Source organism: Aptenodytes patagonicus, chromosome 27, assembly GCF_965638725.1.
Source record: "Aptenodytes patagonicus chromosome 27, bAptPat1.pri.cur, whole genome shotgun sequence".
In the NCBI taxonomy this organism is placed as follows: domain Eukaryota; kingdom Metazoa; phylum Chordata; class Aves; order Sphenisciformes; family Spheniscidae; genus Aptenodytes; species Aptenodytes patagonicus.
In genome coordinates this window covers 2,624,853-2,649,623 of record NC_134975.1, presented here as the reverse complement: position 1 = coordinate 2,649,623, position 24,771 = coordinate 2,624,853, and the positions used below count along the sequence as shown (strand labels likewise).

General features: G+C 58.6%; 2 protein-coding genes across 8 annotated transcripts; one reads left to right on the top strand and one right to left on the bottom strand.

Annotated features, from left to right (window-relative positions):
• Positions 1-148: 148 nt before the first annotated feature.
• Positions 149-2,157, bottom strand: NABP2 (nucleic acid binding protein 2). Of its 3 annotated transcripts, none has more exons than XM_076360584.1 (7): positions 2,121-2,157; positions 1,625-1,719; positions 1,400-1,538; positions 1,235-1,306; positions 1,048-1,129; positions 856-922; positions 149-724 (listed from the first exon to the last, which is right to left on the bottom strand). In XM_076360584.1, the coding sequence occupies exons 2-7, from the start codon at positions 1,701-1,703 to the stop codon at positions 552-554; spliced, it is 612 nt and encodes a 203-aa protein (XP_076216699.1). In that variant the 5' UTR covers positions 1,704-1,719; positions 2,121-2,157; the 3' UTR covers positions 149-551. The 3 variants fall into 3 exon arrangements, with proteins under 3 accessions (XP_076216699.1, XP_076216701.1, XP_076216700.1); XM_076360586.1 differs by lacking the exon at positions 2,121-2,157 and adding an exon at positions 1,968-2,029; XM_076360585.1 differs by lacking the exon at positions 2,121-2,157 and adding an exon at positions 1,810-1,872.
• A 285-nt stretch (positions 2,158-2,442) lies between these two features.
• On the top strand, positions 2,443-23,675 carry RNF41 (ring finger protein 41). Of its 5 annotated transcripts, XM_076360565.1 has the most exons (8): positions 2,447-2,511; positions 4,865-5,045; positions 5,610-5,789; positions 17,792-17,904; positions 20,944-21,215; positions 22,035-22,170; positions 22,482-22,585; positions 23,131-23,675. In XM_076360565.1, exons 4-8 carry the CDS (start codon positions 17,815-17,817, stop codon positions 23,480-23,482), a joined length of 954 nt encoding a protein of 317 aa, XP_076216680.1. In that variant the 5' UTR covers positions 2,447-2,511; positions 4,865-5,045; positions 5,610-5,789; positions 17,792-17,814; the 3' UTR covers positions 23,483-23,675. The 5 variants fall into 5 exon arrangements, with proteins under 5 accessions (XP_076216681.1, XP_076216680.1, XP_076216679.1 ...); XM_076360564.1 differs by lacking the exon at positions 5,610-5,789; XM_076360566.1 differs by lacking the exons at positions 4,865-5,045; positions 5,610-5,789 and having other exon boundaries at positions 2,443-2,511.
• The last annotated feature ends 1,096 nt before the right edge of the window (positions 23,676-24,771 follow it).

Sequence of the window (24,771 nt, the reverse complement as noted above, 5' to 3'; positions counted from 1 at the left end):
CGAACCGGGGGGGCCAAGGGTCACCCAGGCGCTGCTCCCAGCCAGCCCCGGCGCCGGGAGGGGCCGCGTGGGGAGGGCCTTAAAGGGCGAGGGGGGTCTGGGCCCCCCGCGACAGGGCCAGGGCCGCGGGCAGGGAGCAGGCGAGGCGCAGGCAGGAGGTCAACCTTTATTAACACCCACCCCGACAGGTCCTGGCCGCCTGCCTTGGTGCGGACGAGGGCAGGCGGCGGCTGGGGGCGGGGGGCACGGGGCAGGGGGCTGCCGACCCCCGGCCCTGGGGGCAGCCGGGCAGCGGCCACCCGGCTCAGCCCTGTCCCGCCCGGGACCCCCAAGCCCGGCTGGCCCAAGACGGGGGGGCCCGGGCCACCCCCACCCTCCTCAGAGGCACGTGAGCTGGGGGGCAGCGGGGCCCGGCCGGCCCCCTCCTTACCCCGGGGGCTGCTCAGGGCTGGGGGCAGGAGCCGGGGGGCCGGGGACCCCCCCCCTGCCCCACCCCGCCAGACTCTACTGGGGGCCGGAGGGAGAGGGGCCGCGCGGGGGGTCCCGGCCCGTTATCTCTTGCTGCTCCTCCGCGTCTCCTTGCCGTTGCTGACGGGGCCGGCGGCGGGGCCGGGGTGGCCGGGCTGGCTGCGGGTGATGCGGCCGCTGGGGGGGTGCGCGGGGGCGCTGGGGGGGTGCGCGGGGCCCCCCGGGCTCAGCCCGTTCCCGTTCTGGCTGTCGGGGGCTGGAAGCAGAGCAGAGCCCCGGGAGGAAGGTGAAGCTGGAGGCACCCCCGAGCCGGGGGGGCGGGGAGGGGGGGTGGCACCGGCAGGGGGTCCCGCGCCCCCGGGGTGGGGAGGGGGCCGCACGCCCTACCTGGGGATGCTGCGGGGGGGCCCTGGCTGCTCTGCGAAGCAGCCGGACTCGTGCTCTCGTTCTGGGCCTGCGGAGGAGACGGAGACACCCCGTGTGCCGGAGAGCTGGGGCGGCCATGCTCGGGGGGCCGGGGGTCCCGGCGGTGCCAGCCTGGCCCCCCCCCGCCCCGCAGTCCCGGCCCCCCCAACTCACCCCTTTGCTCTGCGACTGCTGCGCCACGTACTCGGGGTTGGGCTCGCTGAAGTTGGGCACCTCGGAGTAGACCATGCAGAACCTGCCGGCAGAGGGGGGGCGGTGGGGTCCCCCCCGCCGCGCCCCGGCCCCCCCCCCCCCTCCCCAACCCTCCCGGCTCCGGCGGGACCCCCGGCCCCGTCCTTACTCGCCGATCTTCTGCAGGTCGCCCCCGCGCCCCGTGTAGAGGGTCAGGCAGCCCTTGAAGACGGACGCGTACCTGGAGGGGGAGGGACGGGGGCGTCAGGCCGGGGCGGGGGGGGGAGCCCCGAGGGGACGGGGGTCCCGGTGTGCCCCCCCCCCCCCCGCCTACCCCTTGGTGAGGCGGATGATGTCCCCGGGCTGGATGAGGTTCCCCACATCGTCCCACACCGAGATGTTGATGCTGCCCGTCTTGTCGGCCACCTTGCACGTCCGCACCTCGTGCCCGTCCTTCGTCTTCGTCACCCGGCCTGGGGGCGGGAGGGGGTCAGGGGGGGCGGGGGGACGCCGGCCCCCCCCCCCACCCCCCCCCCCCGCCCCCCGCCATCGCACCCACCCGTCTCCAGCACGATGAAGATGAGGTTGAGGTTCTTCAGCCCCGGTTTGACGTCCTTCACCAGCGTCTCGGTGCTCATGGTGCCGGCGGGGGCCCTGCGGACGCAGCCGTCACCCCCGGCCCCGCACGGGGGCACCGGGGACGGTGGGGGGGGGGACGGGGGGGACGGGGACCGGGGGACGCACCGGCCACGGCACCCCCGGGACGGGCCCACGGGGATGGGGCGCAGCCGGCCGCGGGGGCAGCCCCGCTGGGGACGGGGACCCCGCGGGGACGGGACCGCCGGGCTGCGGGGACACCGGGGACGGGACCGCGGGGCCGGCTCCCCCGGGGAGAGGGCTACCGGGGGCGCCGGGACTCCGGGGGCGCGGGGCCGGGACCGATCCGGGGCCTGCTCGGCGCCCCGTCCTCCCGCCCCGCCGCCAGGGGGCGCTCGCGCCTCCCGCCCCGCCACCCCCGGCACCGCCCCCAGCCCCCCCCCGCTGCGCGCGCTGACCTGCCGGAGCGCCGCCACCGCGGGCACTCCCGGAAGTCGCCGGCCGCCACCCCGGGTAGCCAATCAGCGCGCGGGGGGCGGAGGACGTGCCGCGCCGCCGGCTAATGGCGGCGCGGAGGGGGCGGGCCTCAGGAGCGAGGTAAGTAGTAAGCCCCGCCCCCGCCCCGCCCCGCGCGGGTCACAGGGCCCGCCCCGACCAGCGAGTTCCGGCCCCTCGGCGCCTCTCGCCGGCCAGAGCGCCGTCTTCCGGCCCGTGGCGGGGCGGGAGCTTCCGGCGGGGCGGGGGTTGCGTAGCAGCGCGGCGGGGCCGGGCGGGGGGAGGCGGTGGAGGCCGCGGCCGCCCCTGAGCCCCGCGGCGTCCCGGAGCCGGCCCGGGCCCGGGCGGCAGGCGGTACGTGAGGCCGGGGGGCTGCCGGGGGTGGGGTGGGGGGGCGATAGGGGCCGTGGGGCGGGAGGGGGCTGTGGGGCGCCGCGGGGAAGGAGCCGGGCTCCGCGGGGGGAGAGCGGGACGGTGCTGGGGGGGAAAGGCCGTGTGGGGCCGGGGGTGCCCTGGGGGCGGCGGGGCGGCGTTAGGGGCTCTCGGGGGGGGGGGGCGATGCGGCCCCGGCGGCACGGGGAGCGGGGAGGCGGCGGCCGGGGGGTGCCCGGGTCTCGGGGAAGGGCCTTGAGGGCCGCCGCGGCACGGGGGTTCGTGGAGCCGGGTCCGGGCCGGCAGGAGCCCGGCGCTCCTGGGGCCCTGCGTGGGGTGGAGGCCGGGCCCGGCTGGGGAAGGGCTGCGGAGGTGGTGGTGATGGGGGGGGGGGAGCTGCTGGGGGTGGGCAGCGCTTCGGGGGTGGGCGCGGAACCCCACCGAGGCCGCGGGGGAAGCGAGGAGGAGGAGGAGGAAGGAGCCCCGAGAGCGGGGTACGGCCCCCGGCGCTGCGGGGCCGTTGTGCCGGCGGGCGGGCGCCGTCGGAGCCCGTCTCTGACAGCCCGGCTGAGACCCGCTCTAGCGGAGGATCCCCTGGCTTTGGTCTCCGGTAACGCGTCCTGCCCTCCCCGTACGTGTGTCCCCGGCTGCCGGAGCCCGAGCGGGCCCGGACGCGCTTGCGGGGCTTGGGGCGCGCGTTGCTGGACCGTGACCGAAAAGGCGAAGTAAAGGGAAAATAAAAAACCAAAACCACCGTGGCCTGGGAAGGTGCCGGTTCCACCTGGTGATGCCGCGTCGTAAATACGCCCGGACTTCACCGGCAACTCCTTTTCTAGCAGCTTTTGAAGGAAGGACTTTAATTGGGCTGAAAGTTGCTCCGATGACAAATTATTGGCAGCCTCTGGGCGCTGCTGTAGTGCAGCGAGGATTCGGGCCGCCCTGATCCCCAGCGGGGCCGGGGTGCTCCCCGGGGTGGGGAATCCCCTGCAGGCAGCAGCCATGGAAGGAGAGCGCCCGTCGCTCACGACAAAGGAATGTGGGGAACACGCGCAGCTTCCCCGTTCTGGGAGGCCTGACCTTCAGAGCACATCACAAAGCCCGTCTGTCTGTTTGGGGAGGGTAGGAAGTAGAGGGAGGTCGGTCGTTAAATGGGATGAGGCTTTATTTGCGGGCAGGTTTCACAAAGCAGGCCGTGCGCCGCTGCTCCTCTCGACTGTAAGCACCCGAGCTCGGCGGCATCTCGTCTTACAGGAAGGGCCTCAGTCTTTTTTAATACAGTTTTAAGTGATAAATGTAAAAATGTCCCGAAATGCAACAGCATCGGATAAACTTTGTTGTTGTAATAATAATAATAATAAAGCTGCTTGTGGTGGCTTCGGGGGCCGGGTGTCATCGTCCCCGGTTCAGCGCGGTGGTAACGTCCAGGGGCGTTTCTGAGCTGGTTTTATCCTTGCTGCCGAGACCGGCAGATAAAACCGAAGCAGTTTTTCCAATTCAGGCTTCCCTGCTGTCAATTTTTGCAACACTAGAGCGAGCAGAGGAGTTGCAGGAAAAACTTGGATTTGTGTCAGAAGATCTTAAGGTGGCATTTGGGGAAACTATTTTTAGCAGGATTGCGTAACTTAAAAGCTGAGACTTTACCTACTGGGCAAATTTTTCCTTCCCTGCGCACGGCGCGGTCCTGCTGGAAATGCCTCTCGTCCCAGCTTTTCTCCCGGCCGAGTGAGGTGGGGGTGTGAGGCGAGCAGAGTTCTGGCCGAGGGCTGGAATTTCCCAAGCGAAGCGCCGCGGGGAGGCAACCGGTGTTTAGATGACCGGCTCGGTCGCGATCAGCCTGTCGGGGAGGCTGGGATGCACCGAGGGCTCTCTGAGACTGGCTGGGGCCTCTGGAGTGACCCTTATTCTTGCCATTTAAATTAAAAAAACAGAAAAGGGGAAAAAAAAAAAGGCAGGGTAAATTTTTTTATATTGTTGGAAGACAGGGTGAGGAGCGGTCTGAGATGCCGTGGTGGTTCTCTGTTCTCGTGACCGACTTCAGACCCTTGTCCCCAGGGGAACGTGTATCTGCGTCGGAGACGTACAGGGCTCGCGTTGCAGGCGCTCGATGGTTTCTGCACAGGTTATCCTGCTTTTTAGGAGAGTTGCAAAGGCTCTCCGGGAAGCGCAGGTTTCTCTTCTGTGGGGCTGAAGGCCTGGGTTCCTGTGTGGAGGAAGAGAGGTGTCTTCATCTGGGCCCTGAGGGGGGGGTGAAGGGCAGGGCACAGCCTTCCACCTCGGTTTTTACAATGCTCACTTTTCCTTCCCTTTCCCCCCCCCCCCCCCCCCCGGTGACTAGATCTGTCCTGCCTGACCTTATGACTCCTGCGTGGCAGCGGCTCTCGGCCCTCGACGAACGACATTTTAAACTGTAGAAGAGGAAGGGGAAAAGATGGGCCATTGGGAGCGTCTCCCTGAAAAGAGTAAACCCAGCCCAGCCCTGCCTCTTTGCTGCTTAGGGAGGAATTCTGCCGCGGAAGGTAAATCAAGCACCTCTCAAAACTTTCTCTGTCTGTGCGCGGGGGATGAGTTTTAAGTCCTTCCTCCACACACGAGGAGCCTCCGACATGTGAACAGTTAGAGTTACATCAGCAGTTTTATGGGGTGTTGCTTTATATATGCTTTCAGGGCTTTTCAGTTGGCTGCTGCCGATAACTTTGAAGTCATATTTATCCAAAAACTTTGTTTTTGCTCGGCTAACGAGAAAGGTCTCTGTATGTCTTGACAGTCCCCCTGTCGCAGCCGGCAGTGCAACGCGTACGGCTGTTCTCGCAGCTTGCAGCTGCCTGATCTCTCCCCTGGCAGATTTACCTAGAGCACCGTTTAGAGATCACAGCCTGCTGTTCACGGGTCCGTGCAGGTTCGCAGTGAAGGACACGGCTCTTGCTCTAAAGCCGTTAAAGAACCTTTGTCGTAAATTAACGTCTACAGGGAAATAGCAAGATCTTCCTTAAATTTCAGAGGTTTAAAATAAATCCTGCCAAACTGGCTTAAAAACTGCCCCTGCCTGATTTCTGTATCTCTTGTTTCACTTGGTGCTCTAGAAGAAGGGCAGACACTGGAATTCCCAGAGCGCTCTCGAAAGAGCGAGGTTCCCTGTGACTTGCAGGGAAAGTGCTTTGTTAACGAAACCCGCTGACGAGCCTGGAGTTCTGGAAAGGCATCCCAAAAGGCTGCAGAGGCAGCTGGAGGCAATGCAAGGTGAACTTCAAACAGAGCTAAAGGTAAAAGCGAGCCGTGAGTTGCGCTGCTCGGCAGTCTCTGCCTGTGTTTTCTCGCTGATCAGTCGGCTTGGTGACTGGCCAACTGCTGGGGCTTCGCAGCTTGTGTGGGCTCCTCGCGGCGGAAAACAGGAAACACTTCGTGCTGAATAGGATCCGTGCTGTTCTGCTGCGAGGATGGGATTGTTCACCAAGTCTGAAGAGATCCCTCGCATCCAAATGCTTTAGACTAAAGGCAAAAAGCTCTTTTGGTCTTCTCGTGTTAGGATTTCCGTGTGGCAGCTGGTCCGGACTCGCTCGGTACAACGGTAGTGCCGGTAGTCGAAGGTGGGTCTGACCGGGAGCGTGGAGACTCGGCCGAGCTGCGCAGGCCAGGCTGCTGAGCTGTCTCAGCGAGGGGCCCGGGTTCTGCCCTGGGCTCCTGGGAATCCTCTCCTCCTGTTTGAGGAGCTGGGACCTCTTGGGGTGCTGCTGGTGGAGGTGGTGGCTCCCGGGCATCCTCCCGCCTGCCAGCTCTGCCTTTCTGCGGCAGGTAGCGGAGCAGCACGTCTGCCCCTGTTGAAACCAACTGCCTGGTGTAGTTTCCTTTGGGACAAGGCATCGCTCCCACTTCTGGCGGAGCAGTTAGAGTTGGGAGGGGACGGGCTGCTGACGGAGCAGCGATGCGGGATGCTTTTTATAACTGAGTGTGCGTATTCAGACATTTTGCTGGCTGTGACTTATATCTGCTGTTTTGGGGGGGGGCGGAACCAAACATAAACCAGTTTAACTTCAGATTTAGGCTCTTCATTTTCTTGGTGTCTTGACACCGTAAGAAACAGACCAGAAAATAAAAGGCTTGGCAGAGCTGGGTAAAGTGTGCTGTGCAATTCCAGCATGGCCCCAGCTGTTAACAAGTGGCTTGTTCCGCTTACCTAACGAAGGGAAACCCGCCTCGCAGACCCTCGTGTCCTTCTCTGCCTTATCTGTAGCCATGAACGCTCTCCAGACAAACCACTTCTCGCGAGTGCAGGGCCTGGCACGTGTGCGAGGCCCCGTCCCGGTCGGAGCCTGCCGGTGTCTCTGCCGTCACCGATGAGGAACGTGCAGCCCCCCAGAATGTGCAGCCCCCCAGAAGTAGGCTGGGGCCGGGTTCCTGCCTCTGGGCTCTCGGTGGCAACGTCTTCCTCTGGTCTTGCTGCATCTGCCTGTAGACATGCTGCGGGCTGCGGCAGCGTGCTGCGCCGCATTCCTCCGTGATCTCTGGGGTTTGTGGGATGTGTCAGAGCTCAGGTGACAGCTGGGGAGGGCAGCTGGTGCCCCTGCAGCGGGTGGCTTGAGTAGTTTTTAATGGGAGCTCGTACCCCAAGTCACAGGAACTCGTTTAATTCCTGCCCGGGTTCCCGGTAGGCAGGAGCTGTTGCAGACAGAGCTCAAGCAAAATAAAGAGACTCTGCAGTGTTGAAATGCAGCAAGTGGGAAGAATATTCTAAGCTCGTAGCAGAAAGAACAAAACCCGAAATGTGTGTTTCTGCCTGGATCTTGAACATTTCCCTTCTGATTAACCTGGGGCGTAGGAACCTGAGGCTTGGGAGGCTGCGGTTCTGTTTGCGATACCCGGACCGAGCGTATCCCCCGCTCCTGAGGATGATCGGTGACAGTGACAGCCCTGTATGCTGGGAGGGTCACGGGCAGGGTCTCACCCCAGCACTGCAGCCTCTGCAAGGCAGGCGAGTGCTCGGCCGGGGCAGGAGACGAAGCGTGGGTGTAGCCCTGTAAAGGAGTGCATCCCCCTCCCGTTGAAGTTTTTTTGGAGGAATATAATGCTGTCTTGTGGAAATCTGCCGCGAGGTTTCCTTCCCTGACACAAAAGTGGTGCTGACCTTTGAGTGTTCTCCCAGTCGTCCCAGTGTGGTTGCGTATCCGTGGGGTTTGGCGTATTATTTCTGCCCCTTTGGCAGTCCTGTCGAGGCGTCAAAGCCCCTTCACAGCGCTGCAGATTGAATTCCTGAGCTTTGGAAGGGCTTGATCCGAAAAAAGTACAGAAGGGAAGTGGCAGGAATTGGGTGGGCAGCTCAGCAGCTCCAGGTCAGGCCACCCTGTCAGAATGTCTTAATAAAGAGCAGGACCTTGACGTTCCCAAAACAACGTGACTTTTATTTTTCCCCCCCCCCCAGAAGTCGTTGCCATGGCTTAGCAACCTGCGGCAACGAACTGCGTTCCCTGAGCTGCTTTCAGTTGCGAAGCAGAGGCTTGCAGTCAGCTGCGATTCTTGATTATGCGTTTCATAGGGCTGTAGGACTTGACGCAGAGCCAAGGACTTGGCAACCCAGGAGATCTTGTCGTGTTCCTCGCAGGCTGAAGGTAAGGGCGGCTGGAGCGGAGCAGGGGTCTGATGGATGTCGCTTCTGCTCATCCCACGGCTCTGGAAGGGAGCTGCCGTTTCAGTTCTCCGTCTGTGGAATTGGGGATGGGATGGATAAAAGCTGTCTTGCGCCGAGCACGCGCAGGCGAGCAGGCTGTGCTGGAGGCAGGAGGGATGGGGCCCCCCGGAGTTTTACCTGGGCTGCTTGGCTTCCTTTTTCAGATGAGCCTTGCCCAGTCCGAGGGGATAACGCCCTTGCCCGGTGGCTGCACACAGGGTTGTCCACCTCCCTGTTAGACCGTCCTTTGCTTCTGTAGGTGCAGAGGTGACACTGTCTGCGCAGCGCGATGTGACCTTGGTGTGCCGAGAGCCGCTCCGCTTTCAGCAGCTGCCTTGAGGAACTTCCCAAAGACTTTTTTTTTTTTTTCCTTTCCTTTCTCGAGGTGGCTGATTTCCCCGGCAAGCTCTTCTGCCTCCAGCCTCTTTCGCCTAAATCCTTTCAACGCATTAAAAGTACAGAAAACAGGATGAGTTTGTCGGGTCCCAGCTGGGAGAGACTGCAGGCTGGTTGTGCTTTTGTGGTACCGGTAGCGTTGTTTCACGTTGTGGGATTTTGAGGCGCTGCCAGCGTTGGGCACGATGCCTGTAGGTGTTCCCAGGACCATCAGCCGGGCTTTAGTGATCCTGAAGAGCTTCCCAGAATAAGGAATGGCCTTGCCGGGTGGCAAAGCCCTCTAGCCTGATTCTGCAGGGGTTAAGCAATAGGAGCTCTTCAACATGTTGTTTGTCCTTCCACCAGCTACCGAAACGGGATCTTGAACATGGGTAGGGCCTCACGATTGATGTGTTTTCCTCCTATTATACAACCAAGAATGATTGTTTAACCCCGCTTTCCTTTTGATCTTGTTTGCCTGTGTGTACTTGGGCAAAAGCTTCCTTTGATTTGTGAAAGGCTTTTTAGAAAAAGGATATTTTTTTTTTTTTTTCCTTTGGAAAGTTTTGCTCTCTGGATGTGAGCTAATGTCAAACAGAAGATCAACACTGGAGGAAAAATCCCTATGGAAAGAGCTGTTAGATTTGTACTCTCAATGCTTTTGGCTTTTAATTAGCAAATAATGAGTAGTATTTTTGTGTTTTGCCTGTGGCCTCTTGAATCAAAATAGTATGTACTGAAACTTTGTGGATTACAGTCAGTCATTCCTGAAGTCTCTGCTAACTGGTTAAAACACTTTGAAGAAACGCCTCCACATAAGAAAAGTTTTAGGCCTGGGGGATATCGATTATTTCAGGTGTGGGAGGGACTGCAGTGAGGACGCTGAATCCGTCGGGTTTTGTTCCTGCTGAAAGAAACATGGTTTGGAGAAGGAATGAATTAACTCATGTCACCATTGTTCCGAAAGAAGTACATTAGCTCAACAATTATGTTGAAGCGGGTAGTAACCCTTTAAAGGATTAGTAAGCAAGAATCAAGATACCAGTTAGCGTCGTGTAAACCAGCCAAACCCAACTCCTTGGTGTAGCTGTTCCCTTTGAGCCTGAGCGCGGCTCCGCTGTGGTACTGGTCTGTACGTGGGGTTTAACAGGTCGTGCTGCAGAGCAGCGCTGCTTGAATGCTGCGGTGTTGCAGAGCACGAAGGCTTGCTGGGCTCTTCCCTGAAACTGGAGTTGCTGTTAGGATTGCTTCGCTGGCTTTTCCTGCGAGTGGAGCGTAAATTACTTTAAATTGCCGTCTGCTTCCTGGGTATATGCAACAGCAATTAGAGGCCCTGTGTATTAATGCTGGAGAGGAGTGAACGAGTCACGTTTCAGCTGAGGCTGGCTGAGTGTCTGATCCATTTTTCTGGTGGGGAGGGAGTGCTGCTGCTCCGTGGTGTCATTAGTGGGGTGGTTAATTATGCACATGCCAAGCAGCTGGTGATGTGCACGCAGGCAGAACTGGTTTGCTGTATCTGCTGCTCTCCACCAGTTACTCTTGATGGAGAAACTGAAGTCGGGCAGGTGAAGCGACTGTCCTGGCCTGCAGACCAGCACTCTCCTCTGCGCCAGCGGTTTTTAAGCTCGTGGCCCGTAGATGTCTCAAATGCATGCAGTAACTCCTGGGAAAACCACTAAACCATGCAGGCTCATTCCACACATGCAGGTAAGCCGGCTGCCAACAAAATGGGAAGAAGCAAAGGAACAGGCAGAGCAATGCTACAAATCTGATCCTGCGGCCGCCGAGTTGCCTCTCCAAACCTCGCCGGTAGCGCTGAGCACGAGACAGTGTGTGGCTGAGCCTGGGGATCACCCGTGCGGGGTGGACTCTGGACCCCCACTCGGTTTTGGTGCTGGCTTTTGAAATCAGATCCGCTCTGTTAAGCAGCGCGTAACACGGGTGAGCACAGGGTGTAATTTTGTACCAGAAAAGTCAAGGTAATGATCAGAAAGACCAGGAAGGTCTGACACGAGTCAAGGCTATAAATGCAATCGCTTGGAACGGTCTGGCCAGGTCTGTGGGGCTCGACAGAGCTGCTGAAGCCCCGTGCAGCCAGGAGAGCGCAGTAGGGAAGGTGGCTGGCCCCCAGCCTGTGTCTCATGAAACTGAGTGTTTGTTCTCTTCCCTGCCTTCACATTTCGTAACGCACAGCTGTGTGACTCCGTCCTGCGTGGGTGCTGGGTGCACAACCCCAGGCGGAGGAGCCGTGGGGGATACGGCAGCCTGACCTGCACTGCTGGTGTTTCGTTTCCAAAGAAGTTACGGGATGTACGTTGTGCCAGCTCTTCCTTGCCATTAAATCCTAATGGGGCCTGCATCTGAGCAGGGAGCTCGTGGTTCCAGATTAGGGCAAAGTTTGGGTTTGTGCTCAGCCTGTGTGCCAGCAAGTGCCCGCTTCGTTTCCCTGCCAGGCCCGGCAGTGCAGGGAAGTGGCTTCAGCCAGGAATGCACAGCACGCACTGGGCTTGTTTCTGTCCCGCTGTACTTGTGTGGTTTAGAAACTGGGTCGCTGGACAACTAGGTCAGGCAGGGAGACTTATAGCCAGCTTTAGATTATGCTGCATGTTCGGATTCAATATTGTTCTCGTTAATCTTCAGTTTCAGACCGCTATTCCTTTCTTGTGTGACGCTGGGGGCTGTTGCTAGTGCTGGCTGATGGGCAGGACTGCCGGGTGGCTCTAACTCAGAGCAGGGTGGCCAGGCGCTGGGCACTCATCTCAAGTATGTGGTTTGCGGGGGCCCAGCAAGTTCGTCACAGCTGCTGACCACGCTGTGCTCTAAAATGCACAGACTTCAGATGCCGGGGGATGTTGCGAGCCGCAGTGAGCCGTGCTGGCAGGAGGGCAGGCAAGTAATCACCCGGGCTTGGCAAGCTGCCCCTGGCCAGCTGGGCTGCACTAACTGGGTCGCTTGCAGGAGAGCAACAGACTGTCACAGCTCTGCACGCTGACTGTCGTTGGGCTGGTGAATCCTTCCCCATTGTACGGGAACAGGCTGCTGTCACCGGACCCAGCTCTGGCTGTTGACATGAGGGTTTCCCGCGAAACTTCCATTGTGTCAGGTCAGTTAGGAGCTGCTTTAAAGCTGCAAGGCACGGACGTGGGCACAGCTTCAACGCTGATGACTCTTCCGTCTTCAATCTGCTTGTCAGACCAGAGATCCGGCTGAGCAGAGCCCTTTCGCCTGCATCCTGGCGCCAGCCCTGATCCTATCCGAGCAGCCTCCTCACCTGGGCTGGGTGATGGAGCCCAGCGGATGCCTTCGGCAAAGTGCTTCAGCCAAACGTCAGCCCCCCTGCAGAGCCCCTGCACTCCCTCCCAGGTACTGATGGGGCAGCTTCTGCTGCATGTAGCTCTGTCCCGGCGACTGGCTGTCCCTGGTCTTCTGCTGTCCCACCGGTGGTGCTGGTGGCCTCTTTCCTTGGCGTGACCTGGACTCCTGGGAGCAGAGGCCGTCCTAAATGGATGCAGATCCTGGGAGCTGGGACCCAGTTGCTGCAAAACTTTGACTTTTTTTTTAAGCTTCTGGGTCACCCTTTTTTTTCCCCCCCCTGGAAACTTTCCAGCGGCAGCAAGACTGCTTCAGAAACCGTGCCGCCCCCCGGAGATGTTATGTATTTACTCACAGCGGGGAAACAGAGACAACAAAGCGTGGTGCCCCAGAACACACACAGTGCAAAGCAGTGAGAAGATTGCTGGTGTCCTGGCTCCCATGCTGGGCTTTAACTGCTACAGAACAGCCCCTCTTGCATCCATATGTTGTTTTCTCTCCCTTTCCTCCCCTCCCCCTTGCTTTCTTGTTTTAATTCTATTTCTTTTGGCTCAAAAAGCTGATGAAATTAGGAAAGATTACTAAAACCACCATTGCTCACAGAACAGGTTTCTTCCGAGCTATCCCAGCTGCAAGGCGGCTCTGATATCTGTTGGCAACACTTATGTTGGAAATAATGAGAAAATGGTGGGTTTTTTTTTCCCCTGAGAGCCAGGCAAAGCCTGATGCTGGAGACTTCCAGCACAGGCTAATTAAGTTTGATTTGGTTTGTTTGTTTGGGTTTTTTTTAAGGGATTCTGTCTGGTCTTCTGTATTTCCATGGAAGGGATGGGCTTCCCTAGTGAACTGGCACCAGATACTGGCTCAGAAGAGGGGCTGGCTGTGTGGATCTGCTGCTAAAAGGAGGGCAGGCAGCAGAGCTGGCAGATGCTGCCAGCGGCTGGTGTCCCTGGGGAGGAGCCGAGCTGGACACCTTTGCGTTTGCACACAAGTCCCTGGGGTGGTTGCTGCTCTCCATCCAGTCGTTGGCTTTACTGACCGTTGTGCTCTGATTTTTCCAAACGTATTTTTTGCCGTGTGTTTAGTAGGTAGGTGCTGGCTCCCCTCCCACGATCACATCGTTCTCGCTGTTGTCATTTATCGTTTGCCTTGGGCCAGGTTGGTTTATCTCGGTGAGCTCTAGCTGTGCGTGCAGAGTCGTCCCTGTCGCCTGTTCTGCTTGGCACAGCTGTGCAGGTCGATGTGGGTCGGTGCCTCCTCCAAACCTTCACCTTCTCAGGCTCCGGGCAGCTGGGGGCCCGGGGAGTTTTGTAGCCAGCACATCGTTTACCTGGGTGAAACTCGCTTCCCTTCCAGTGCTGTTGTCTGCCTCTGCGCTGGTCCTTGCTCGTGTTGCTCACACTCGTACTCGTCAGCTCCTGGGAGTGAGTCAGTGTCTCCCGACAGCCTGGCACGCTGTTCGCATGGTGCAGGTGGAGGTGTCTGCTCCTGCCCCAGGACCCGCAGCCAACAGCACGCTGGTAGGATCTTGTGGAAGATGCTGCTTTCCCAGCAAAGCTGTCTAGGGCCAGGCCCTTTCCAGGTTGCTCTGGATCCTTGCCCAGGTGTGCTTGCAGCCTGAAACAGCTGTTGACCAAGGAGAGCTGGCTGTGTGGGTGAGCAGGAGTGTGGAAGTACAACCCTGCGAGCCCCAGATGAGTCGGCCTCCCTGTGCCGGCAGAGTGGAGAGCTCCTCCGGAGCTGGTAGATGCTGGCTTGCTCCACAGACTGTGCCTGGAGCAGTCAACCAGGCAGAAAGCTTGGCTCAGCCGGAGTGTCTGGGATCCAGCGGCTTGAACATATTGTGGCAAAAAGGAGGGAACATGTGAACATGTGCTTTGGGGGCTGTGGAACAAATCCACGGGCTCCCATGCAGACGCTTTTTATTTTTTTTTTCCAAGGAGGAGGGGGAGCTTTTTTAAGCCATTAATTTTCCTTTTGTCAACAGAAAAAATATTCTCAGCAATTGAATTTTCCTCTGGGGACAGGAACAGTTAGTTATCGTGCTGGAAGACAGCACAGTATTACCACGGAAATCTTATCTGTATAGTTGCTGCTAACATGAAAGACGGGCAGAGATGCTTTGGGTCAGAGGAGCCCCAGCCTTGCTCGCTGTGATCCTGCACTGCCATTTGAAGGGCGGAGGTAAGCTCATGCCAGTCAACGAAATGAAGCCCCTTTTTGCCCAAGATTTGGAGCAAAACTGCAATGCATTGGGTACGTAGGAATGAATGTCCTGTGACCAGAGTAGGGGGAGTTGACGGTGATGGTCTGTCTTAACTTTTAGATGTCATTTTTGCCTATTTAAATGGCAGGTTTATGGGGAGGACGGAAGAGCAGCACAAGTCGGGGCTTGAGATGAGATGCCGGCCCCTGCGTAGCAATCGGGGGAGCTGGGAGATCCCTGCCATGGGGATGCGACAGGCTTGGGGCTGTCCTCGGTGCAGCGCTGCTCTAACCAGCTGGGGAGTGAGTTGTTGCCTTCCTCTTTCCTCTCCTCTACTTCCCCAAGGGCTTATTAGGAACCTTTGTCTTGTCTGGTGGATGCTGAGGAGGCTTTGGGTAAGGGTAGGAATGTCAAAGTGCTTTTGACTTGTTAATTACTGATCCTCTCTGATACCATCAAGCCCTTGTTGCTATGTAGATCTCTTCTGTGTTGAGCAGCGTGCAGGCACTCGAAGTCCCCAAGGCCAAGAAGATGACAATCTACAAAGACAAGGCAGGAGCGTGATGACAAGGGGGGAAAAAGTGACTTATCCCAGCTTTTCTCTGTAATTTGGGCTAAAGCCCAGTTCTGTGACTGGCCTCTGATCTGTGCGAACTATCCCTTCTCCCTGCCCAGCCCTAGGGAGGCTGATGGTGCTGGGGTCAAGAAGCTGTGCGTATTTGGAGAGGGCAGGATTGGGAAGTTCATTCACTTAAATCAGGTGTAATCATAGGTGGCAGTTGCTGTTTACTGCAGAAGCAATCTCCCGTAACAGTGGGTTTGTCTGGGTTCCTGCTCAGCCCTCGCTCCCCTGTATCGTGTCTTGCCCGCGTTGCGGATGGTTTGGCTCGACTTCACCCTGGTGTCTGAGTGCCTCTGCAAGCCCTTCCAAGAAAGGTATTTTCTAAGCTCTTTGTGCTTCGGTTCAGCACATGATGGATCCCTGCAGCCCGTGAATCATCGCTCTTGCTGAGAAGCACTGCGCAAGTAGGACTTGCTCATATTAGCTATACGATACCTTCTTTGGGGCCATCCTGCAGGTTGCTGAGCCCAGGGAAGAATGAGCGTATCCAGTATCCTGTGGGGCCAGGTCATTAATTCACCTCTGGATCTAGCAGGAGGGAGATTGGGTTGCCAGCTCCATCTCACTCTAGCATTTGCAGATGCTTTCAGCTGTCCTGTTTCTGCTTCGCGATAGCAGCAGGGTGCTCTTTGCTTCAGCGTGCTGGCAGAGCCCCACAGATGATCTCTGGCAGAAGGGGGAACAGCTGGGTCGAGGAAGGAGAATAATTCAGAGGTGCTTAGACTCATGCAGGTGCTGAATTTTTTTCCTGGGGGAAGTTTTGATGGTGGCTTCCATTTGGCAGATGGCAAGGCTGGCTTTCAGTGCTCGTGTTTTGCCCTCTGCTCGGCTCTTTCCTGAGTGGATGTGAAGACATTTAGTGTCTTGCCCAGCTGTTTGTTGGAGGGATGATGTTGGAATTTGGGAGCTTGGAAGCAAAAGACAAAGAAAGCCGAGTTGCTAGGGAGTGTGGTTTTGAAGAAGTGCTGCCCAGCGCAGTTCCACTTCGATACCTGAGTGCCCGTGCAGGAGCAGGCGCTGTGTCTCCCGAGCGGAATGAGAGGGCAGGCTGTTTGTGGAGCTGCTCGTGGATTCAGAGACACGTTAAGACACCAGGGCGTGAACCAGTGCCCGAGCACTGAGCAACAGAGAAGGTCAGAGTGGTCCCAGCTGCAGAGTGAAGCACCTCTGTGGTGGGGGGCTAGCAGGCTGCATGGGTACTGTGGCTCAGCTGGCAGCCAGGAGCTGTTGTGCTGGGTCCTCCACATCTGTGTTTGCCCTTCCAGTTGGTTTGAACCCAATGTAAATGTGTTGGAGGTGCTGAGACTTGCAGTGTGAGTGGCTCATAAGGGGATGGGAAGGAATTTGGGTTCCTTCCCAGTGGAGGAGAGCAGCATCTGTCCAAAGGCGTGGGAAGGTTTAAGAGCAACCGATCCTGGTTGCTCGGAGATCTGGAGATCAGTTCTCCTTCCAGCCTGCAGCCGTTCATCTTATCTGAATTGCAAACTGACACAGGGACTTTCCCCACCCCAGCCTCCATCAGAGGAGTCTTTTGTCTGTGCCTGCTCTGTGGAAGCAAAGAATCCATCCGCACGTGGAGCTGATTTATTGTCTGACTTTCACAGTGCCCAGTGAGTTGATTAAAGTCCCTCCCTGCTGCCCTTCGACTTGGGGAGGGTCCCAAGGGCCAACCATGAAGCGACTGCATTACCTACAGCCTCCCTTTCTGTCCGTCCATCGCCTCTCCTCCCTTGCTGCTCTAGCTGAGCAGACGCTGTGGCTTCCACAACCAGCTCTGCTTGCTGCATCTGTCTAGAGCCAAACCTTTCAGCTGCGAAGAGCTGGCTGGGGAGGTACGTGGTGTTGTGCAAGCAACTCGGCTGAGGTGCAGGAGCTCGGCACCGCTGGCTGTGGCTGGGTGGCCACATCTGGCTGCAGAGCAGCAGCAGGGCGAGTTGCTACCTGCCCTCCAGAGCAGGTAATGCTCCTGGTGTTTGCACAGCTGGAAGTGCTGCCATGCCGCAGTCTCCTCACCGCATGGATGGTGGTTTCAGAGCCTCATGCGGCATCCGCATGCCCTTGCACACCTCCCGTCCCCTCTTGGCTCCTGCTTGCGTTTGGGGTGGGGACTCCTTTATCTGGAGCCAAGTGTAGCGTGAATCTGTATGGCCGTGGCGGTTTGTCACCGACTTTGATGTTGGTGAGAATAGGAGAGGAGGAGCTGGCTCTTTAGGGACAAGCCGCAGAGGAACCGATAACTGCTAGTGTGCCGGGGCAGAGCTCAAGGTCGGCCTCTGGCAGGTAGTGTAAGAAGCTGGTGAACAGTTTTACCTGGGAATGCTGTCCTCGGCGGGGAGGGATGGGGACTTGGTGCCTGAGGGGCTGCTCTCGGGGCTGCACACCCTCCGTTCTGGGAGCAGGAGCCCCAACAGCTCTGGCGAGTCGTGGGGACTCCTCGTCCAGGCGCTGGAGCACCCAGCTGAGGTCACGCTCTGCTGCAGATGCTGTTGGGCGTCTTCACTCTGCGTCTGCTCGGCTGAGTGGGAAAGCTGCTGGAGATGGCAGCAGAGGACAATACCTGCAGCGGTCAGCCGGGGTGCCGGGAGCCAGCGGGGCTGCTGTTCCCAGGGAAGGAGCTGGTTCCTCCGCAACCCATGTGGCGAGGCTGGTGGGTGTCTGCCTGCACCCAGGAACGGTCCCTGGCATGCATCCCGCTGCTCAGCCCACGGGACTGGCCTCACTCGTTAGAGGTGCCCCTGTGCTGTCCTCTATAAACCAAATAGAACTGTGCAAAAACAACCAGCAAGTAGAAAAATTGCAGCAGGATTAGTAATAACATGTGTGGGAGAGAAGCAATGCCAGCAGCGCGTCAAAACGGAGGAGCAGTTCAGCACACACAGAGGGGGCTGAGACCACTTCCCCCTGCATGCTCCTCCGTACGGCGCTCGGCTGTGAGCTCCAGCCGTGCCTGGGGCTACCCCAACTGGCCACGTCGGGAGGAGAGGGCAGAAATTCGGGAACCAGGACATTGCGAGGGCCGGGACCTGCTCTGTCCACACGTCACGGGATGCTCGGCTGCTCCTAACCACTCTTCTTTTTCCCTCCACAGGGTTCTGGCATCGGTGATGAGCAATGGGGTATGATGTAGCACGTTTTCAGGGGGATGTTGATGAAGATCTTATATGCCCCATCTGCAGCGGGGTCCTGGAGGAGCCGGTTCAGGTAGGTTTCTGTCTGAGCACTGACTGTGGCTACTGAAAGCCTCCGATTGCAGCTCCAGACTTCTAGATGCCTTGATCAGATGATGGGCGCCGCACACAGCGTGTGCATTAGGTGAGCTCAATGGATTCTTAACTTTCCTACTAGTGGTTTAAGGCAACAGCATGGGTAAGGAAGCAGCACCAGGGATAAAAGTCTGCGGTTGTGCGAGTTCTGGTGGAAAGGAACTAAAGTTCTGGGTTTGGGGGATGTCCTGGGGTCAGCAGGGAGGTGTGAGGAAGGAATAAGCTTGTGTTGGGACAGGTTTCCCTTACTCTTTCATTCCTTACTCCCTTCTTAACTCTACCAAAGCTCAATGCAGCTGCATACCAGTGATGGTGTCCCAAGGCAGAGATGGCAGCAGCTATGCTAAAATCTGTCCCTTGCTTATGGCTTCATGCTTGGTTGACCCTCTCTGCTTCCCTGCACACATGCTTCCTCCATGCTACAGAGCTGATCTGTTTTACTTGCTGTTGGGGGCCTGGCTCAACTCTCCGGCTCCTCTCCTGCCACCAAACGTAGCTCGGAGGATGGACAGACCACAGACCTGGTACCAGCACGCTGCTCTGCCCAGGCCCGGCACAGCCGGGTGGTTTGGTGGATCCTCCAGCTCACTCTGCAGCTTGTGCAGCCGCTCGGGGAAGGAGGCTGTGCACGGGGAGCTGCTGCTTCCACCCCTCCCTCTGCTTCCTGCGAAGCGGAGGGGCTGTTGGACGGGGCTTTCCTGTGAGCTCTATTATATGCTCTTCCAGCGCAGCGTCCTGCCGGAGCACTGCGTAGTCTCCAGCCCTCCTGTGCCTTTCGGTGCTGGAAGGGCTGTATTTGTCACTCTGTCCTCCTAAGCCCTGTTACTTTGGGGAGAGGATAGTGGGGGCTTTTATAGCCCACTCACCAGTGCTGGCGGGAGTGGAGCACTGCTGGCTGAGCGGAGCTGGCTTCCACGTGGGACTTTGTCCCCCTGGTCCCTGCCCCTTCCCTGCAGGGTCTGTATGCCGCTGGAGGTGTTGCTACACTGGCTGAGCTGTGGCCATGTGCTGGGTAGCTCAGTACCCTCTGCGTAAATCCAGCCTCATTTGAAATAAAACGGATTAAAATAAAACTGAGCTAATCTGAAACGTGTGCATAATTATTGCAGTTTCATTGCTTAATAACAAACCACATCACAAAAGCTGTGATTTGTGCTGGTAAGCTGCCCGATGGGGATGCCGGGGAGGCTGGGGCTGTGTGCTGTAGCCCACCCTGTGCCAGGGGGCTGGGGGTGCGTGGAACTGCAATCTACTGTAGTTAAAACCGTGTGTTAGCACCTTCCAGCGACACTAATCTGTTATGTCAAACAAGCTTTGATTTTAAAAAGTCTGTCAACATGTGAACACGATCACAGGCCATCACATAAACCAGAGGGAAAGTTGCAGGTTTATTTAAATCTCCTTTTGAGAATGTGATATCACAAACTCCCTTGTTCCCAGGCTTTTCTCAAGCGTGTTTAACAGCCTGTCTGTTGGATACCGGCCCTCCTGCTCCTGCCAGCACTGCAGTAACTGGAGCTGCAATGAGGCTGAGTTTGTAGCTAGGCGCAAGCCTTGGTTTGGAGGGAGCAAATTCCTGAGGACTCTTTCCTTGTTCCTTCCTCCCTCCCTCCCAGCGAGGTCCCTCTGCCTGGTCAAAGCAGGGCCACCTCCAGTGATACCTCAGAGGGCTCAGGGCCGTATCCAGCCCCAAGATTTCAGTATCTCCCAAGGATGGAGATTCTCCAGGGCCCCTCCCTGTGTTATGGACAGGGAGTGACCCTCTGTGTGCAGTAGCCGGTGAAACTGGTGTGATTTATCTGTTGCGTCTCCAGTCTGCACTTGGTGACGCTGGGGTACCCCAGTCACTAAACTTCAGTGGGGATGGGCATGGGCTTGAGAGGGTAAAATGCCACAAGGGGAGCAGAGAGGCCAGCTTTGCGGAGGACAGTGGAAAGCCGAAGCCTCGGAGAGCGGGACTTCAGGAAATCGCGAGGGAGAGGAGCGGCTGTCCCTGTGCCAGAGCCCAGCATGTGCTGCCTTGTCTGACACAGGCTCTGCTGGCTCAGAGATGCTGTGCTGGGCTGGCTGGCTCGAGCTGCGATGCCACAGGGGCTGCGCTAAAACTCCCAAGATGGTCCTGCAGCTTGAATGGGTGAATCCTAATTCAGCGTACGTCCTGCAATCGTCGTCTGCCTTTGTTGTCTGGTACAAGGCAGCCTGCAAGGCACTGCGCGCTGAGGGAACAGCTTGTAAATGAGACTTAGCTCTGAATGCGTCTGACCTTCCTGTAACTCCGGGTTTCTGCTCTGTGGAAGAAAGCTCAGTGTTGTCCAAAGAGCTGGCGTGTGTCCCGCTCCCCCTCCCCAACCTTAATACTCTTTCAACTGCAGCTTGAACGCAAGAGCAGAGCCCAGCTGTGTAAATACAGTGAAGTAATGTTCTAATCTGCCCTGGAAAAATGTTTAAATTTAGCATCCTGAGCTGTCTTGCCCCCTCAGCCCTTTCAGGAGGCAGCATTACCTGGGACGGAGCAGAGCAGGAGCGCTGCTCTGAGGGGTCCGTGCCCTGTCCCAGGGAGCTGATCTGCTTGCAGGACACCACAAAGGGGTGTCTGGGGGGAAGAGAGTACCTTGGTGGGGCTGGGCACACAAATTAAAACCAGAGGTGGATGAAGACGGGCACCTGCTTTTCCAAGCGAAGGGAGGACGGCTCTGCAGCAGTGCCTCTTGCGTTGCAGTGGAAGGTGCTGTGCATGGCTCTGGTCTTTAGAGGTCTGGCTTTTGGTGTCTCATCCCCCCGTGCGGGCATCGTGCCTGCTTGTGTAATGGAGGTGCCTCTTCCCTTTGCTCTCCTCCCCCAAGGCAGCACGTAGCTGCTGTGCACCCCTCGAAGGCTGAGAGCCTTTCTCTGGTCAAGGCTGTCCTCCACACACGAGCCAGCAAATGCTTCCCCGCCGGGTCTGAGTAACGCGTGGCTGTTCTCTGCCCCTCCGCAGGCTCCTCACTGCGAGCACGCCTTCTGCAATGCCTGCATCACCCAGTGGTTCTCCCAGCAGCAGACGTGCCCCGTGGACCGCAGCGTCGTGACGGTTGCCCACCTCCGCCCCGTCCCACGGATCATGCGTAATATGCTCTCGAAGCTGCAGATCACTTGCGACAACGCTGTTTTCGGCTGTACGGCAGTTGTGCGACTTGACAACCTGATGTCTCACCTCAATGACTGCGAGCACAATCCAAAGCGCCCGGTGACTTGCGAGCAGGGATGCGGGTGAGGATGGCCTTGGCGGGCTCTGACACAGAGGGTGGGCAAGAGCAGGGGCCGCAGGCTCGGGGAAGGAAACCGGGGTTCAGTGCCTGGCACCCTTTTGCCCCCTGGGTGCAGAGCTCCGGGGGTAGCAGGGCTTTGAAGGCCATGGTGCTGCAGAAAGGGTTGGGAAGGATTTTTAGTCAAACCCATTTCTTTTTAAGCTTGGTTCAAAGCCCCTGGCTTTTCAGCTCGTTGCTGGGGCTTGGGTGTCAGTTGGCTGCTGGAAACAGGGTACTGGAGCCTTTGTGAATCTGCCCAGAGCCATTCCAGCCCCCTGGGACAAGTTCCAGCATGAGCTGTGCTCCCTCCTACATGTTGCTGAGAGCCAGGAGCAGTAGTGGGTGGTTGGTCTGACCTTGGCACTTGTGCTCTTGGTGCCGATATCCTTCCCACTCACGTGTTGTAAGCATCCAGCCAGATGGTGACTGACTGTTGGCTTGGAGACTATCAGAGGCTGGATCAGGCCCACGGGCTGCCTGGTGTGGGACCCGGTTCTGAACCCTGATCGCTTTGGAGGAGGAAGATCCCCATCGCCTGCCAGCCTGGCGGTGGTTTGTTCCCATAGCTCTCCCCGAGACCATTTGGCTTGGCCCTGAGACACGGCGGGGAACAGGCCTTCCTACACCTATCGGGGGTTACGGCGCTGGGCTTCCTGGGCCTCTTGGCAAGTCCTCCAAGACTGGATTTGTTCTGGAGACTGTTTGCGTGCTTATGCCAAGTGCTCTGGTGTGTAACTTTCCCTAATGTGGGACCTCCACCTTTTTTTGTAATGCTCCGCAGCTTGGAAATGCCCAAAGATGAGCTGCCAAACCACAACTGCATCAAGCATTTAAGATCTGTGGTGCAACAGCAGCAGACGAGAATCGCTGAGCTGGAGAAGACCTCAGCGGAGCACAAGCATCAGCTGGCCGAGCAGGTATGTCCGTGTGCGCGAGGGGCTGTCTCGCAGTGGGGTCTCTCATGGGAAGGGTCAGTCTCGCCTGCTTGGACACCAAACACCAAAAAAGGTTTGTGGACGAAGAAAGCGGCTGCAGAGCAGTCCGAGCTGAGCACAGCCGGGGCTCCGCGGCTGTTCTGCACCTCCACCGTCCAGCCGCTGGGACGGTAGCTGAGCCGACGGGCAGGGACGTGTTGCTCCCTGTCGCTGCGCCGGGGTCTGGTCTCGTGACGTGTAGCCGCGGTGCTGACTCCCTTTTTGCAAACCCCGCTGTGTCCTGCCTGTTGCAGAAACGGGACATTCAGTTGCTGAAGGCCTACATGCGCGCCATCCGCAGCGTCAACCCCAACCTGCAGAACCTGGAGGAGACCATCGAATACAATGAAATCCTGGAGTAAGTGCTGGTTCTCGTGCTGACCGGGGAGGAGCTGGGGAGCCCTGCGTCGGGGCGCGAGCGGAGCTGGGAGTCTGCCAGCTTCGCTGATGGATTTGAGAGGGGGTGAAGCGCCTTCCAAGGCAAAGGCGCGGTTTGAGAAGAAAATGCTTCACAAAAGCAAGGGGGCAGTTGCGGGGCCTTTGTGCCGGGGAGCGGCACGTGAGCTGCTTGCACAATGGGTTCGGACCATTTTTATTCTTCCACCTGCATCCTGCCCACGAGCAGGAAGCTGCCAGATTCCTTCCTCCTTGTGAGAAAGGCCGGAGGAAGCAGCTTCTCATCTCATTCTTTCTTCCCCTCCCTCTGGGGAGGGAGTAGCAGAGCTGAATGCCGCAGCTGGGTCCTGTTTGGGGGTGAAAACGGGGAAGGGGTAGGTGGGGAAATGGAGGACATTCCCCGTCCAGCCTTGCTCCCGAGCGCTGGGGAGTGGACCAGCTCCTCGATTCTGGCGGGAGCCACCAAAAATGCACGGTGCTGACCGCTTGTCCCGTGTCTGTCACCAGGTGGGTGAACTCCCTGCAGCCGGCCCGGGTGACGCGGTGGGGTGGAATGATCTCCACGCCAGACGCGGTGCTGCAGGCCGTCATCAAGCGCTCGCTGGTGGAGAGCGGCTGCCCCACGTCCATCATCAACGAGCTGATCGAGAACGCCCACGAGCGGAACTGGCCGCAGGGCCTGGCCACGCTGGAGACCCGCCAGATGAACCGGCGGTACTACGAGAACTATGTGGCCAAGCGCATCCCCGGCAAGCAGGCCGTGGTGGTGATGGCCTGCGAAAACCAGCACATGGGCGAGGACATGGTGCTAGAGCCGGGACTGGTGATGATATTTGCACACGGAGTGGAGGAAATCTAAGGACTTTCGAAGAGAAACGCTTCGTGCTGACGAGCGAGAGGAGGGGGAAGGTGCAGAGGTGGAGACCGGGGGTAGCCGCTCAAAACTGCTGGCGTTCCCTAGTCACCGACGTGGTTTTCTTAGGGCACTGTTCCCTCGAACCTCTTGCTTCCTAGCTGAAATGATTAAATGCCTCTGGTAAATACTACTCAAACACTTGGCCAGCGGTGAGCACATGCTGCAGCCCCTCCACGTTCGCCCCTTGCAGATCAGCTTCCCCGTTCGATGTCTTTCAAGGAGAGAAGGAGCAGCCGCTCCACACGTACTGCCAGACTCCTCAGACCCAGCCTGCGTTTTGGGTGCTGGTGCCGCTCCCGAAGCCTGGCTCCTGGTCCAGCCCAAACCCAAAGGCCCAGCTCAGCTCTTGCTGTGGACTGTCCCCACGGCCCCCGGCAGCTCTCGCTTGTCCGGTGGCCGAATCCTCCCTGGGCTTTCTCTCCCTCTCTGGATTTTCCGCCTCGCTCTCCAGCGTCTCTCTGCCGCCGTCTCTCCCAGCCTTGCCTCCGACCACGCAGCACGGCAGCAGCGGGGTCCGCTCCCCCCCGCTCCTGCGGGCTGGGGAAGGGGCTTGGCAGGGGGAGTCCCCGAACTGGGCGCTGTCAGCGTCGTCCCCGGGGCCCTGCCCAAGCCCTGCTCCACCCTGCAGCCGCCTGGAGCCAAACCAGCCGCAGATGAGCCCCCGGCGCCCACCGAGGGCTTGGGCCTTCCACCATGGCGGGGGGGGGCTCGGCGTTGGGGACCAGCCTTCCCCCCGCCACCGTCCCCAGCACGGCCCTCGGGCCCCTCTCTCCGTGCATGCCCCAGCCCCTCTCCTCCCTGGGAGAGGCCGGATCCCCGCGCTCGCCCCCCCCCCCCCCCCCCCCCCCCCAGCTCGCAGCCCCCCCCGGGCGTCTCCCACCCTCCCACCTCGCCCCGAGACGCCATCCTGCCCTGTGTTTGCCGGTGTTTGGCTCCGCTTTCTCTGCTGTTACTGGTGTTACTTTTCCAGACACTTGTGACTGGTTCTGTATTTTTTTTTTTTTTTACTGTTTTTGGCCTTTTCTTGTTTTTATTTCCCCCCTTTTATTTTATTTTTGAAGTACCGTGGACAGGCACCTCAGAACCTGGTTACGTTTACTTGTTGGGAACTTAATTTATTTGCATTTGTTTTGTTGTTTTTTACAGTACTTTCTCCTCCGGTGTCCGTTCTCCTCGGATCCGGCCGCAGCTGGGTCCGGTGCCCGGCCGGGCTGGCGGGAGGCAGGGGTTTA